The sequence below is a fragment of the Aedes aegypti genome, chromosome 3 (genome assembly GCF_002204515.2).
Source record: "Aedes aegypti strain LVP_AGWG chromosome 3, AaegL5.0 Primary Assembly, whole genome shotgun sequence".
Lineage (NCBI taxonomy): Eukaryota > Metazoa > Arthropoda > Insecta > Diptera > Culicidae > Aedes > Aedes aegypti.
In genome coordinates, this window is record NC_035109.1 from 45,136,125 (window position 1) to 45,154,246 (window position 18,122).

Genomic DNA, 18,122 nt, shown 5'->3' on the forward strand with positions numbered 1-18,122 from the left:
TAAGAACACTAGCGGAGAAGCAGGGTCTGCTCCAGAAAATACATAATACCAAGAAGAATAATAAAAAGAAACTTGTAAGCTTAATGCGAATATAGTTTTTGGCAAAATTTGCAGTGCAGATTGAACTTTTACTTGGAGGTGCATATTATTCCATCTTTCCTTTTTAAACTGAAGCAACTAAGATTTATTTTTTATGCAGGGGAAATTTACAGTGAATAATCCAGGGTGCTCACTATGATCCATAACTTGTTTATTTCTTTACAAAAACACTTTAGGCTTGTTGCATTCTCTTCTCTATTCATAGAAGAATCTTCAAGTCACTAACGAAAGACTTTCATCGGCTACAGCGCATCTTATCGTCAACATTTGGTTGGAACAGATTTCCCCTATACTGGGTCCATTTTATCCATACAAACATCAAGCTCCTGACGAATTTTCGCAGTAGCTTCTGGAGGTCCAAGTGAACATGTTTGGGGGCGTAACTTATAATTCTTATAGTTTAATTTTTTTTTTTTCATTTGAAAATGGGCCACCTTAATGCACACGCACTGTTTGCGATTCAAACTGCAATTCTGTTCACTACTGCCGGCAGGTACCTACTCACCCGTCACTATTATTGTTGCGGCAGTCTTCCACATCCTTTTCGTCCGGTGAAATCACAATCCGATACACATCGCCCGAATAGCTGTCCCCATTCCGGGACCCACTAGATATATCGAACTTGGGATTCTTGATCCCCCGGGAGGTCGCGTGCTCCTTGACGGCTTCCGTTACATTTCTCGGTAAGACCGACATTTCTTCACAATTCCACAGTTCACTAAAGTTCTTAGACACTCAATTCTCAAAAGACACTAAGCTGATCAAAACTTTGAATCTGGCGCGGGCTAAGACACACTAAACTAGTGGTGCAGAACCCCAGCACGACATGACTCAGACGACTTGCGCTGCTCTACTGGCAGAAATCGCATGAATTCGCCGATATTTAATAATGTGGGTACCTCTCTATAGTCTACGGCCGGCTTTTCTGCCAAACAACAAACCGCACCACGCGAGAGCTGCTAGCTGATGACTGTGAGTGGATGCCGTGAATCAGTAGTTCACCGTGTAGATACTCGAAGCTCGAGCAGCTACCAACCGGCGATCAAGCGTCTCCACCGGGTGGTGGTTTGGTGGTTGTATTGGGACGAGATGGGTACGGAAAAAAGTACATAAGCGAAATGCACACCGCTTGTGAGTGTGTGGCAAAACGTCAGTCTTCGAAGTTCTCTCCGTCTCTCAATGAGAAATTGCGCGGCTGAATTGATGAATGAATTGTTGGATCCGAGCCAGGACCACGTGTTGATCAACTTGGTGTTCATACCGTTAGCAGATGGAAAATATGTACTATGACTATAATTTCACTAATAAAGTACTTATTTTCATTTTGAGGATAAATCTTGAGTATCGCTGAAAACACATACTGTTCCAAGTCCCAAATCAGGAAAATTGACAGCGAATAATCACTCATGGTAGTTTGCACCTTTAAACTTTCGTTTACATCTTTATTGGAATCCGTTTATTATTGATCAATTGCATCTTGTTGGTGAGCTCGTTCCATTCTTAATAGGCCAGAACTAATTTTGATTTTTTTTTTTCTATCATTGTTTCAAGGGGTGGGGGACATTACAAATTGAATGGATATCACTTCTATTTATTTCATAAAATAGATCTGTAGATTGCTTTTCTGTAATTTTTGGTGAGACATAGTTCGCACTTACATTGATTTTATATTGTTTTGAGAAAATCGATTTTAATGTTTTTAAGCAATTTTTAGCTCCATACAAATAGTATGTGAGCCAGAAAAAATAGGCAAGCTTTTACGACTTATGTGATTTTTTCCTGTTGGACGGAAACATCAGTTAAAAATATTATTGGAAAGCATGAAAGTTATAGAAAATTTTGGTATACAGTATACATAAATCAAAACCGACCCAGGCCTGTCTGTTAATAAATGTGTGTAAATGGAACATATGGGTGAATTAATCGTAATATCCACCCATGATTTTGATGGCGATTCGACTAAACGATTGTGGCGTATACGAGGTAAGATCTTTAAATGATAGATTTTATTTTGAGTATATGTCAATGGTTATATACATATAAATAAATGGGTTGGGTGGGACCATCAGACACCCGATTGAAGTGATTTGGACAAACGGAAATATCAAATGCGGGAACACCAAAAGTGTTTAGATTTTGTTTCCTAGACTGACGGTGATATGGATCAAAGTTGCTAAGTGTCCTTTGATTGCGATTTGCACTTCAAACGCAAACAGCAATAGAAGTTACGATTATTGAATTTCCCCTCACGTGTCCAACTGCATTGATAGATTTTTTAAAGACGATTCATGACGCATACGTTATAACGCGATTTATATATATCTGTGGATTAAGAAAAAGGTTCAATATATCTAGATATCACAAAACACACAACTTTTAAACCTTGATTAACAACGGAGCCCAGGAATTTCTTTAATTAAAATAGCAGTACTAAGTTACATTTGATGAAAGGGTCCAGATGATTAATCTAAAGAGTGAAACATATAAATTCTAATTTAATTTACAAAATGTGTTCAACCCTAAACTTTTCCTATATTCAAATACCAGTGCATGGAATGTTTTAAAATTTTATGACTAAACATTTTCTTAAGGGTTTTTTTTTAACTTCTGGGCCCAAATAACATTTATGAAGGTTTCAAAGCAGTTTCAAAATGCTTTGTGGTAATTAGAACGATTTTGCTTCTTTTCCCCGAATGTAATTTCCCCGAACGCCACTTCTTCGAAAGTATGCGGAGGAACCGATAAGTTCGGAGAAACAACATTCGGGAAGAGATATTCTGAGAAAAGTGGTACAACCAATAAGATCACCTTGACCGAAAACGTTTCAAAAAACTATCTTGTGGTCCATTCTACAACACTGAAAAAGCTTTTTCGAATAGGCCCCCACAAATTTCTGACCCTGGACCCTCACATTTGTAAATCCGGCCCTGATCCCAGGTAACATTGGTAGGCGGATAACAGTTTATTCAGTTGAAATTGGGCTGTGTAAATAGCATTTTTGCTGAATAATCTGTTAAGGACTGTTCATTTTACAAAGTGGACACCTTGTGCATGCTGTATCTTTCTTATTAATCAATGAAATTTCAATCGGTTTTTTGCACATCGTACGACTAGTATTGTACAATGTTGTGATAATAAAACTTCTCCAAAATAATTAAATTTCACACGAATATGGAACAACAATAATTTATATTTTCTATTTTCAAAAAAGGCTTGTTCTTCGAAAGCATCATCAATCAGAAGCCTGATGGAAAAAATCAAGTTGTTTTTAGAGCAACAATTTTACAGATATAATAAAATCAATTTTCCCGTATATTTTTAAAGAAGTTTTTTTTTTAATTTGATGGGAATTGATATGAGTAGAATTTTTTGTGTAAGAGTACGTCCTGACTGAAGTCCTAATATAGTATTAATATGAAAAATAACTTACGCCTTCATAGAGTTACTTAGTAAGTCCCCACGTCACATTCAAACCACAACAGAAACACAATTGTTTTATTCTTAGAAGACCTATCAAAGTACATTGACAATCATCCAAATTGGCAACACTGCTGTAATAAAATCGATTATATTTTCCACATATTATTTTCATAATATGTGTTTCTGAGATTACCAATTGAAAAATTCGGAGAAAACTGTTTTCAATTGTAGATCGATAAATATGCGTACATGATTTTAAAAGTATGAGACTTTTTAGTAAAACTACCATAAACAGTAAAATTTATACTTAAGACTGTAGTTTAATCTCACGATTTAGCTTTCGTTTATACTAATATAGTTTCTTTAGTAATCCAAACTAGTTTTGAACACGCTTTTTACTTTTCTCTTTTGCTGGGAGTGAAAGGATGGTGTATCAGCAAATTTGGCCATAAATGGGTAAATCACTAAAGTTACCTAATGTCATAGAATGGTGGAATATAATTGATATTTTTAAAGCTTTAACTTTAGTAGAATAGTAAAGGATACAAACATACAATTTGTTCATAAAAATAAGGATTTTTGTTTTGCGAAAAATAATGTTAAACTTTGACGGACAGCTTTCTTTAAGAGTTTTTGGAAAAACTATTTAGCTCTTCAACCAAAAGCATTTTCAAAGATTTTATGTTTTCATAGCATTTTAGAATAATAGGTCAATGATACACAGAAAACCGATTACGATGTTATCAATAAATAAAAAAGATATAGCATAAACAAAGTGTCCACTTTATAAAATGAACAGTCCTTACTCAGCTACCAATGTTACTTAGGATGATACTAAATCCGGCCAGAAGATCGTCAAACTATCGTGAGCCTTCAGGAGAGGTAGAAGCCACTTTAGGAGGTCTTCCTTCAAATACACCTGTCGCCTAAAGCTGTTTCATATAAGAACAGGTAGCACTTTGAAAGAGCCATATCTTTAATTATATTTATGCTGAACGTCCATTATGTGAAAGGTCTTTTTTTTTTTTTTTGTTTTTTACAAGGGGGAAATCTGCAAACAGATCCCCTGAGAAGATAACTCAGGGAATGCGGGGATGACGCACCAACGACGACCCGCTAAAACCAGCCTATGCACTGTGCATGAGCAATTCATTTAGAATTGCTCAAGTGGTGAACAGTGCATCGACATGACCCTTGGACTCAGACCCTCATCTCCCCGGAACCACCTTACGGTATTTCTTCGGGAAGGGACCAGTGCATATAGCACAACACGTGTAGCAGAAGTAGCCTAGGCAAACTGCTTCTCCTAGCCGACTTAAACAATGTTACAAGGGACCAGCCTCGGCAGGGCTAATCCTCTGCAGCCAACTCTTGGTCGGCGCGCCATAGACGCTGCAATTCTAACATAATGTGAGTGACAGCCGTAGTTACTGCATTCCAGCACTCGGCATCCGCACACATTCTCTCTATAATATTGTCGGGGGACGTGTCCCCTCCGCATGTAGTGAGCATGCGACCTCTCACAACAATGAAACGGGGGCAATCGAACACGACATGCTCCGCTGTTTCCTCTACACCAGCACAATTGGGGCACGCAGGAGATTCTGAGTGCCCGAACCTATGCAGGTACTGTCTATAGCAACCATGTCCTGACAGAAACTGCGTCAGGTGGAAGTTCACTTCCCCATGGCTTCTACCATACCAATCTGACACATTTGGTATTAGCCGATGGGTCCATCTACCCTTAGTGGAGTTATCCCATTCCTGCTGCCAGCTTCTGAGCGTTTCCTCTTTACACGTGTCGCGGACTCCTCTGGTACCCCTTTGGTTGAAGCATTGAGCATCTTCCTTGATGATGAGCCCGATGGGCGTCATCCCGGCTATGATGCACACGGCCTCTTTAGATGCCGTCCGGTATGCACTTGCTACTCTTAAGCACATTATCCTGTACGTGCTTTCCAACCGCTTTAGGTTTCTGTTCGTTCTAAGCGCTTTTGACCAGATTGGTCCTCCATACCTTAGTATGGATAGCGCCACGCTTGCCAGCAGCTTGCGTTTGCTGGCAATTACAGCAGAGCTGTTAGACATCATCCTCGAAAGCGCCGCTATAGCCGTAGATGCCCTTTTACAGGCATATTCAACGTGGCTAGCGAAGCTCAGCTTGTCATCGATCATTACCCCAAGATGCCTAAGGGATCGTTTGGACTCTATGGTGCAATCACCTACCGAGATAAGCGCCCGTTGCTCGGACTTGCGGTTGTTGACCACCACCACCTCAGTCTTGTGACGGGCCAGTCCTAGTTTCCTAGACTTCATCCATTCCTCAACCAGGGAAATAGAGTGCGCTGCTGTCAACTCTACTTCCTCCATCGATTCACCATAGACCACTAGGGTGATATCGTCGGCGAAGCCAACAATCTTAACACCCGTCGGAAGGGGCAGCCTCAGTACGTCATCGTACATCGCATTCCATAACAGCGGGCCCAGGATTGAACCTTGAGGTACTCCCGCGGTAATTCGAACGCTTTTCTGCCCCTCCTCTGTGTCATACAGTAGAATCCTACCATCAAAATAGCTTTCTAGAAGCTTACACAACTGCACCGGTACCTTGAGGCGGTGAAGCGCGTGTGCTATTGCTTCCCAGCTTGCGCTGTTGAACGCATTCTTCACATCCAGAGTGACAACCGCGCAGTAACGGATGCCGCTCCTTTTATGCTCGATTGCCACCTCAGCTGTTTGAACGACCGACTGGATGGCGTCCAGAGTAGATTTACCTTTTCTGAATCCAAACTGGTTGTTGGACAGGCCGTCCGCACTCTCCGTATACGGTACTAGTCTGTTGAGAATCAACCTCTCCAATAACTTGCCTGTCGTATCTAGTAGACAGATAGGTCTATACGCCGACGGGTCACCTGGTGGTTTCCCCGCCTTTGGTAGTAGCACCAATTTCTGTCGCTTCCATACATCCGGGAAGATTCCTTGATCAATGCAGCGTTGCATCGTGGTTCTGAACATGTCCGGATCCGTGTTCACTGCCGCTTTTAAGGCAACATTCGGGATACCATCGGGTCCCGGTGCCTTGTTTGACGCGAATGATTTCACGACTTCTGCCAGCTCTTCGTTCGTCACTCTCGCCACTTCTTCTTCTTCATCTGCCGCATACGGCGCTGGGGGCCATGGGCTTATGGGATGGTGCGGGAAAAGTACATCGATTATCGATCGCAGCAACTCGGGCGATTTCTCTTGGGGCGCTATGGCTCCTTTGGTCTTAGCCATTACCACTCTGTAGGCGTCACCCCATGGACTAGAATTGGCACTCTCGCATAGGCTTTCAAAGCATGCCCGTTTTCGACTCTTGATTTCCTTTTTGAGAGCCAACTTTGCCTCTCTGAATGCTGCACCGCGTTCCTCTCTTTGTGCTTCTGTGCGTGCGCGTTGCATTCTTCGTCTAGCCCGAAGGCAGATTGCTCGAAGATTTGCAATTGATTCGCACCACCAATACACCGGCGGCCTGTTCTCTCTAGGAGGGGCTTTTCTCGGCATGGAAGCATCACACGCTCGTGATATCACAGCAACTAGCTCTTCACCGTTTAGGTCCAGAGTGTTCCGTTCGCGCCTCAGGGCTTCAGTGAAAGGTCTCGCCCCTCTGCAAATACACTACAGTCAAACCTGTTCTATATATTCCATTACTCGATGTGTAGGAGTGCGTATAGGAGAAGATTTATGATCTTGAGGTCGGATGTTCGATTCTTGTATTTTGCAACTAATAAGCATTTCCACTATAACAGATATATGTTGCAAACAGGCTCCACCTCTTGCGTTGCTAGGCAATGCAATTGTGAAAGTGATATTTTCAAAAATTGAGAACTTTTATTAGTTTCAAGAGATGTTTTATTATTGAGTTGAAATAAAGTGTGTTGCTTGGGTAGAGAAATTAGAACAAGCCTCAAAAATAATGAAGTTATAGCAAAAACTTTCGTGCAACTTTAAACAACTCAACTATATTGAAAGTGGATTAAAACAAACAATCTTCTTGCTGTCAAACACGTAGTTTCCAAAGTAGCACGCAAATATCTTCCAAAGAGATGCTTTTCAAAAATGGTTTCAATCGCGTATCAATAAAAGCATCTGTAACTTACCTGGTTCTAGTTCGGTTGCATATCAATATCAAGGCTCATGAAGTTTCATTGCCGTTCCAATGAACATGGATTTCACTCCTTGTTTGACGTTCAACATTTTTGAAACGACAAGATTTGCTGCAAATGTCCTTTGCAAATAGCAATGAAGTCAAGTTTATCAAGATGTTTTCAGCAACTTTTCAAACAAACTCTTGAAACTTCTACCAAAATGCCGGTTTCTATGTTATGTTTCGAATTTCTTTCATTTAAAGCATCCGCAACATGCATTAAATTTTCGTTCCCATACCCACAACTCAAGAAGATTCATCCCAGTTGCGAGAAAGTTGCACTAAACTACGTGTATGACAGCTAGAAGTTTATCTGTTTCAATCCAGTTGCGATATGGTTGAGTTGCACCTTACGTATCATCTAACAACGAAAACATGGTCTAGCAACAGTTTGTTTGTTCAAATGGTGTTTCTCATGTGTTGCGCGGAAGTTTTTGCGAAAAATTTAGATTTTTTCAGGTGTGGTCTAATTTTGCCAGTAATGAACTTGTATTCCGAAGAGTGCAGTAAAGTTATAAGCAACAAGCTTTGATTAATGGGGCATGTGGTCGCTTTTATAGTGCATTGGCGAAGCGATTGTTCGAAGAGCTTGTGGAGTAGTGAGTAGAGGAGAAGATTGGTGGTCTTGAGGACGGAAGTTTGATTCTCGTTCATATTTCTGTTTTCATTTTTTTTTCTCTCAAGTATTTTTTTGCAACAAATAAGCAATTTAGATATAACTTAAATATGTTGAAAATAGACTCCGCCTCTTGCGATTTTTGCGTCGCTATTCAATACAATTGTAAGTCATATTTTCAACCATTGACAACTCGGATTAGTTGCAAGAGATAATTTTATTCTCGAGTTTATATAAACTGTTCGGCTTGGGTTAGTACAACTTCCATGTAACAGAGATGATTCTTCTTGATTTGTGGGCATTGAAATGCTACTTGAATACAATGAATTCAAGTCTCAGATGCTCAATAACGGAAATAAAAGATAATTAGAATTTCATATTAATATGCAACGGAACTAAAGCTAGGTAAGTTATCCAAGTAACCACTAGCTCGCTAATTCGCTTTTTTGAGCTAAGGGGGCTATTATACGGCTAATATAGGGCATGCCAGCTGTGCAACAGCACTAAAATGGCACGCAGGACGAATTAAAGTTCTGCTTAGTTACTTGAGTATAAATGCTTTTATTGATACATATTTGAAACCTTTTTTGGGAAAGCATCTTTTTGAAAGATGTTTCGCGTGCTGCTTGGGGTATGTTAACATCGTGGCTCCTGAAAGCACTGTTTTGGTAATAAACGCTTTTTTATTTTTCTTATTCTTCTTCTTTTTCCCTATCCTTACCCCTAGGCCACCCATAATGCATGCATATATAATACAACCCACTTTTCCACCACCCTCCACCAACTTGTATGCAAGTATTACAGAGAGAGAATAGAGTGATTAAAATTGATTTGCAAATGAACACAATTTGTTAGAAATTGGACGCCATATTTCAGTGAAATATTTCGACTAAATATTCATACAAAATCAAGTGTTCGGATTATGAACCAGTTCTGAATTGAGGACAAAATAAAACTCCGGATTTTTTTGGTAACTACGCCTTACAATAAAGTGTTGGCAGTGTATTGCAATGTTGCTGTGTTTCGTAATGGGCCCCAAACTTGTAGGTTCTATTTTGCGACTCCTATTTCAATTGTTTTGACAGACATTCTATTGAGAGAAGAGTGACGAATTGGACAAGGTTTTGGCTTGTCCCGACCTGTAGTCAATTGATTACTAGTACCTGTATATTGCCAGAACGTCTACCAAACGTATCCTTTGACCTTTGTCAACCCCACCTCACGTAATACTTATGAAAAGATATAGAGGTCTCTGCAACTCACATACACTCTATTAGTTAGATCGTTGAACAACGTCTGCGTACGCAGATTTCAGAAAACAATCAGGCAAATTTTCAGTTGGTTTTACGTTAGTATTCAATGAATTGTTGTTCCTATCACTCAGCTTTCGCAAGGACGTGGTCAAGACATATTTCGGCAATTGGCGTATGCGTCAATTTCATTTGTTTCAATTATCTGTATACTTTTGGTAACGGTCGGGGAGAAACCACCTCTCATATAACGGTCTGGGATAATGTGATCTACGAATTTGTGCAAACTGCTTACAGCTACGTTTTTTTACAATTTTTATTTATTACTAGTGGTCCCGGCAAACTTCGTCTTGCCATCAAGTAGGCTGTTGAAAACGCTATGCAAGTCCCGTGTAGAAAATGTCAGATTAGTTTTCTCCCGTTTTCCACACTATTCCGAAGACTTCCTTAATTTTATTCTACGTACAAACACGTCGAAGCTCTGGACGAATTCAACAATGAAAGAATCATGTAAGTCCAAACACTCGTTCTCAAGCTATTTCGTGATATACAAACATCATTCCATTTTTATTTATATAGATAGACTAGTGGTCCCGGCAAACTTCGTCTTGCCATCAAGTAGGTTGTTGAAAAACGCTTATGATCGTCCTATATAAAATGACAGTTTCGTTCGCGCTCGTTTTTTAAACTTTCCCGGTGAATATCCTGGGACACAAACACGTCGGAACCCTTGACGAACAAAACTGAGAAAGAATCATTCAAATCCGTTGACCCGTTTGTAAGCCATTTCGTGACATACAAACACCATTTCATTTTTATTTATATAGATTCATTATTCAGACAAACAAATCTGAACGTTTGACATACATACTTCTCAAGCAATGCGATCTGTTTGTTTTTCCGAAAAGGCAAGAAAATTTCATTATTAATTGTAGCTGTATTCTACTAATGATGTATGCGCCATTAAGTTACTTTTGAATATGCCGTTGACTTTTGGAATTGAATCACATGGACAAAAAAAAGATATGGACAAAACTGCCCATAACTGCATATTTGTAACATTCGACAAAAGTAGACATTGAGTAAATTGAGTACCAAGTGTGCATTTTTCTTCAGTATGGGAAGAATCTAAAATTAAAAAAAAAATACCGAGAACTCAACAATACTTGTATGAAGCTGAAATTTTGGACAGCTCATCTAGTGTATTGGGTAAACCGAAAAAATAATTATGATAGAAATTTAATGGCCAATAAATTATGAGCCTCATGTATAATCTCAACGTGACTGTAATGCGATTATATTTATATATGTGGAAAGAAATTTTCAATATTACAATAATGTTAATAAAATTCTATTTCCATCACAATATTTCAACTTGTTACATTGCATAAACATCCTTCTTTATTGTTGGATCAGGAGAGAGCAGCGGTTCTACCGTTTTGGAAATCAGGCACTAACGGTCACAGAGGAGACTTGAACTGGTGTAGAGCCGGACACAGACAGTTGGGTTTCTCAGAGTAGCGAGAACGTTCTTCAACACACGCGATTTACTTAATACGAAAGTGTATTTCATTGAATTCTGACATGGTATATTTACTAATTAACTTTTTAAACTTAACTCTTAATACACTAATTCAAAAAACTTGCACGGTATATTGGATAGTCCACTTCTATGACGTCACACGGATTGCAGCAGAAAGAGGAATTCACCTTGCGTCAGTCCATCTCTTATACCCAAGATGAGGCGGAAGAAGGTACAACGCCATTGCACCTTCATTAGTAGATCCCTTTCTCACACTTTTGGGCGTTTATCTCATCGACGAACAGGGGGTGATTCATCGATTACTTTTTGCTGCTCAGAAACAGATGTTTCGGTCGTTCTCCATTCGTGACGTTCACGAACATTTATTTCTGAGCAATTTAAAAAGAATTTGACACCTTCATAATCAATAAAACATCAAAATTGGTTAGGGTGTTCATTTTACCCCCATTTCCCCTATTGATGATTTGATGACGCTTCACAGTATTAACTCTAAATCGTAAAAATGTTGAATGTGACAAATATGCAGTTATGGGCAGAAAACACTTTTGTATGTTTTTATGAGTGGCCCTTAAATATTATGTATCAAAGTGTATACTTTAAGTATTCTGAAAACATTCTCCAAGGATTGTCAAACCATACTAGAAGGATTATAATCGGATGCTGCAATGATTGTTTTTTTAATTTTAGTATTTTTTTTATTTTGTTTATTGAAGTTTTATTCAAATTCAGAAAGCAGTCTTTGTATATTACAAATTATGAAAATGCTTATAGCATCATGATGGATATTAGAAACATCTTCTATGAATTCTTGAGGCTTTCCAAACAAATTCTGAAAGCATATCAAGAACGGATTTCCTGAAGTAACATGGGGTTTTACAATCGACTCTCCACATCTCCATACCGAAGGGACCATCGAGATAAGGAGAGATCGAGACATAGAACAAATTTTTAATGAATACTAGATTGCGACTCACTCCGTTACCAGGAATATGAAAAACAAACAGACGTCATTTTGTCTTCGCAAATTGTGTCGAATCCCAAGTAACCTTTGATAATGGGCATGTCGACATACGAAGAGAAAATCGGGAATGAAAACCACATCGAGATATTGAGATAAGGAGGATATCGATGTATGGAGAGTGAAAATGTATGCAGCATGGAGGGACCGAAAGAAATCATCGACATAGGGAGATATATCGAGATGTAGAACATCGAGATGTGGAGAGTCGACTGTAGATGTATTGCATCTGTCATGAAAACATCCAACGTTTAAAGTTTTATTGTGGCGGATATTCGAATTTACTTTCAATGTGATAAATTGTTTTTGTTGCACAATATAAGCAATATAAGCTGTCATTAGGGGCCTTCCTTAGCCAAGTGGTTAGAGTCCACGGCTACAAAGCAAAGCCATGCTGAAGGTGTCTGGGTTCGATTCCCGGTCGGTCCAGAATCTTTTCGTAAAGGAAATATCCTTGACTTCCCTGGGCATAGAGTATCATCGTACCTGTCACACGATATACGAATGCGAAAATTGCAACTTTGGCAATGAAAGCTCTCAGTTAATAATCGTGGAAATGCTCATAAGAACACAAAGTGAGAAGCAGGCTCTGTCCCAGTGGAGACGTAACGCCAAGAAGAAGAAGAAGAAGAAGAAGAAGAAGAAGAAGCTGTCATGCACTTAGAATGTTTGCTTTATGTTACGGTGTATATCTATGTATATGATACCAATTTATTTAAAAAAATAAACATTTTTTAATTGATGATTAATTGAACATTTCATTTCCACTGATCAAAACTCAAAAATCATTTCCTCATGCTATTTTGAAAACATTGGAAAGCGATTCTGAAAGCATCATGAAGCATTAATTTTCTGTAATACTTCCCTTGGATTTTCCGTTATTGCGTCGCTAATTCCGTTGTCCGAAATTAAGATGGTTTCACAGCAAAGCCTCGATTGCCGTCAATGGGTTGATTCTCACATAACATATGATCTCTTCCTAAAAGCCATTGGTAACCAAGTGTGTAGCCTGTTTTGACTGGGCAAACGAATGCATTTACACGTTTTTTTTTTAATTTTACGATGAAGAGAAGATCCTTCTGTATCTAATCAAATTGTGATAGTTTTTTATCTTCAACCATCCATTTGCTTAAAAACACCAAGCTACACACGCGACTACCAATGGCTTTTAGGGCAAGATAATTAACTAAGCGAGAATTATTTTCCAGCGTTTATCTGACGTAGAAGCTACAATTTGAAGTCTTCGCCTTCAAAGAGACTGATCTATTGTATTGCATATTTAAAAATAAATGTATCTAACTTTTACCTAATGCAAACAAACACAACAAACAAGGAACGAACACGTGTCAACGCATAAAAATTGTTTCGCCAAAACCGGCTTCTAAAATGCATCACCAACTCGAAAACGCAATCTAAACTCATCCATCTGCCAGCTCATTATCGCTAACAAATGCACGGAGAAAGAAACGAAACAAAAAATATTAGAAGCCACTAAGCGCAAACGACGCGTAGAAGCATCAAGTGGGGTGAGGGGTGCCGAAGTGTGGCGCAAAAGAAACTAGATGACCTTGAACATTAACGCCGCTACCACACCGGTTTTATGGCTACCCTACATTCATACACGCGCATAGGATCCTCCTAACCGTCCATAGGAACGCGTGTTTGAATCCAAACGATCTCTCGAAAGCACACTCTCCGCTACTATGCATTCTCTCTATCTCTCTGATGTGTAACCAATCGCATGCATGCAAAGGCAGCCGCCGCCGCCACAAAGCATGCTTGGATACTGCACTGACATATTTATCACCCGGTTTTGCTTCACACCCATTTTCATAATAAGCAAACGCGCGCTCCATTCTCCCCCGGCGGTGGGCCCATAACCCGCCTGTTGAATGGCAACATGTTGGATTCTTTCACGTGCGTTCCACCAAGAACTCTCTCACATGTTTTGTGTGGCGGTAATTAGGTATTCAAGCTGTAATTGTACAGGTTTGAAGTATTATTGTAAATGGCAGGAAAAATCCACAAAACGCGATTATCTGATAATGTCAATATACTGTCGCAGAAATAATAAAAATCACGAAATTTTGCAGCTTTAGCAAATTTGAAACATTTGAAGAACGAAAAAATAAAAAAAAATCTTAAAGAAAGAAAATTCAATCCTACTTGAATTTTCACGTTGCGTTTGTTTTGCTGGTACTCCTCTGTGCATAACCACCGACGTCGAATGTGGATTGAACATGAGCGCCGCAATATAAAGGCACACCAAAAATTAAATTATAACATTTTCTGTGATTGTGCAGTTTTTCCCAGAAAATCGTGCACCGAACGTCATTTCTTCGAACAACCGTTCCCCGAATGACCTGCTTCTTCTTTTTGGCATTTACGTCCTCACCGGGACAGAGCCTGCTTCTCAGCTTCCGAGCACTTCCACAGTTATTAACTGAGAGCTTTATTTGCCAAATTTACCATTTTTGCATTCGTACATCGTGTGACAGGTACGATTATACTCTATGCCCAGGGAAGTCAAGGAAATTTCCATTACGAAAAGATCCTGGACCGACCGGGATTCGAACCCAGACACCTTTAGCATGGATTTGCTTTGTAGCCGCGGACTCTAACCACTCGGCTAAGGAAGGCCCCTTTTTTGATTTTGTATCGTTCTATCTAGTTCCCCACACTGTCACTGAAGACTATTTTTGAACCTATAGTAGCTGCATTACTTTTCCAGGAAGTGGAATTCGGGGAAAACGGTCATTCGGGGCACAACCTTTTTCTATGAGTACAATACTTATCGAGCATTCAAATTCGTTGCAATACATTTGTTCAGGATTTCAAATTATACCGGTTTTTGATGATTAGACGATGTTTCTTCTGGGAGAATCTGTCGGAGGAAGGTGGACCACGATCTACAAATCAACATCCTTTAATATTTGTTATGTTCACGAGGATGAAGAAGGTTCTTAGAATCCTAAAAACTGAGTCACTGTTACCTAAAATTCAAATGATTCAGCATGCTTCCATAAAACTTAGAAAATTCTTTGCACGTATCTTAGGCAACCAGTAACAGTAAAAACAATTGCAGTAAAAATCGAAATTTCCGTACGACAATAAGTAATTGCACATTTCATATGAGTATACCTTTGTTTACAATTTCTTATCGCCATGGGCTGTTTTTCATCACTCTCTCATAAAACGGCCCACTTTCCTGAACTGAATTATTTAGTGCTGTAAGTTACATCGGTGACCAAATTTCGTTAGTGCTTTTTTTTTAAAACGTTTCGGTTCCCTTTCAATATGTACGAAATTTGTACGCGTCGACGTTGCTAAATCATGTCACAATTTCATATTGATGAAAATCAGTTTGTGTTGCATTGACGCATCTGAAAAACTATCAGCATACTTTCTGTATGTCGTGTCGGCGCATATGGTGATTCTTTTCTGAATTGCGAGCTGCAATTCTTTTCTGAAATTGAGAGATTTGGAGATTCTTTTCTGAAATTGCGAGCTGCAATATCCATATTGCTGCTAAAACGAATGACGAGCATGAAAATCAACTTTTACTATGGTTCTCTAATTCGATATCAGGATACGAATTATCGAGAGTTGATTGTGTACAAAATTTCGTATACAAAATTATTTTTTGCAGTTTCTCATCTTAATAGTTTATTTTTCATCACGCCAGTCTGTCATAGAACGGCCTTCTTTTCTGCACTGAATTATGCAGTGTCGTAATATTATAAGCAACTGAAATCAGTGGCGTAATGTCTATTGTGCAACGGTTTTTCATTACGCAACTGTTTCAAATTGCTTAATGAACCATTACACAACAATTAGCAGAAATTGAATAATAATGTTGAATGATATCCGATTTGATTTCTGATAACCTCAAGTGGTCTTCAACAAGATTGCAAAATATGTATTTTTATGCAATTTCTCATCATAATTGGCTGTTTTTCATCACGCCAACCCGTTATGGAACGGCCTACTTTCCCGCATTGTCATATGAAATTATTACCTAACTGAAAAGCGTTTGGTGATTACTTACTACGCAACGCATTTTAGTTACGGTATGGTTCATTATGCAACGCTTTTCAGAAACATGACATTTCTGAAAAGCGCATGTATTTTATATAACTATAGTTTTGAAATTACTCCTCAAGTAATCTTTCATGAACTTGCAAAAAAATGTTTTACACAACTCGGTGCAGAACTCGATTTTTGCAGCACTCGTCGTAATTATCCAACACGGCAAGCCTCGTTGGACTAATGTACGACTCGTACTGTAAAAATCATCATTCTGTTACTTGTTGCTTGTTACTTACTTGTTACTTGTTACAGCCAAATCTTGGAAAAATGAACAATTGTAGAGAACGGTAATGTCATTGAACTTTGATGTCACAAAAATGATGAAAGCAAAATATATATCATCTCACATACTGTCAGAGTCAGCTGCATCTTGACCGGTTATTAAAAGTTCAAGACCATTGAATCGTTGCCAAAAAATCATTCTCATCTCAGCCAACTCCTCGCACTACCAGAAGGTATGTAGGTATAATCAAATGCTGTTCCCTAATGATCGCACATCGCACGATGGAGCAACCTGGTCGTTGATCGCTCGGACAACGGTTCTCACTATCAATTTACGCTTATCAGACGTGCTAGATACAATGTAGAAATGATTGCGACTTGCCTTTGATCAAGACCGGCGCCGCTTCGTCACTGGGGACTGCGATCAACAGTGGTTCCATTTGTTCCACGAAGTGGTCAAAAATCGTGGCATACAATATTTGATAAAGAATAATATCATATATTTCCAAATCATCTATGTTGCCAATTGTTACATTTTAGTGGAATGTCAATATTTTCGACCTTTGGAAGATTCGACGTTTTGGAAGATGATAAAGAAAAAAGTAAAAGCATTTCAAACTCAAATTTACAAGAAATTGGAACATTCGTTTTGGAATTTTCTGGGAATATAATTTATAATTTTGGATAAATTGTATAATCTTTTGTAATGGTTATGCTAGTGATTTATGTTGGCAATTTTGACGATATTTCACAAATGACAAATGTAGAAATATCGCGTATGTCAGTTATGCCCTTATGAAGCAACAGTGCCAAAATGCACTGGTTGATATAATGACAAGCATGTATTTTTGTGTTGCATGTTGAATAATACTGTATTTCTTGAAGTTTGGAATAAAGAGATTGAAGTTATTTTCAAAAATTTCCGCAATCAGGGTAAATATACCTTTCACCGTAACTCACTTCCTAGAATACTCCGTTTCCCCGGACAGCCCATTATCAGGAAAATTTCAGGCACTTATATTAACATCAAATGTTTCGAGATTCCATATGAAGCACAGCTCTCTGCAGTTAATAGGGTGATGTGCTAATATCCATCGTATTAAGCTTTGATCAGTCAGAACCTTCAATTTTCTCAGTATTGCAGTGAATGATGCTGATACAAACCGATGTCAAACTATTCTTTCCCTAGACCAAGCTATGGATGTCAAAAATTGTTATGACACTAGAGAGCATAACTAAATAAAACTCTTGACGGGTCTGGCGAATGATCTTTTCAGAATCATATTTTTTTCTACATCCCAGAACATAGAGAATCTTTGAGCTTGTTGTAAATTGGCAAGAAAGATAGCGGATAATAATGAAGGGAATGATCTAAGAACATTTCGTTGCGGATCGAGCTCTTTCCCAGTTGGCCCGTAACACTAGATGAATATTACTTGGTAAAATAAGGGAATTTTTTTTTTGCAAAATATTGAAAGCTCTCATCCAAAAATCTATTATTGTAGCATAATGAAAAAGTAACCTATATACCGGAGCAGATTATTTTTCGATTAAAATGTTTAAGGCTTTAACGCAATCAAAATCTTCTCACAGCATACCTTGAATAAACAACACATTTAAAAATATATTTGTGGCAAAATTTTCGGACGATTCATGATTAATTTAAGTTTTGGAAGATC

General features: G+C 38.6%; 2 protein-coding genes across 2 annotated transcripts in view; one reads left to right on the top strand and one right to left on the bottom strand.

Moving 5' to 3' along the window:
• LOC5568146 overlaps window positions 1–1,063 on the bottom strand; it is a 42,055-nt gene extending 40,992 nt beyond the window's left edge. The window contains exon 1 of the mRNA XM_001652042.2: window positions 605–1,063. Within this exon, the coding sequence (XP_001652092.1) occupies window positions 605–795 (191 nt within the window). The 5' untranslated portion in view covers window positions 796–1,063. The remainder of the gene's footprint in view (window positions 1–604) is intronic.
• The window catches only part of LOC5575629 (transport and Golgi organization protein 2), a 208,179-nt gene that overhangs the window by 62,929 nt on the left and 127,128 nt on the right, over window positions 1–18,122 (top strand). The window lies entirely within an intron of this gene.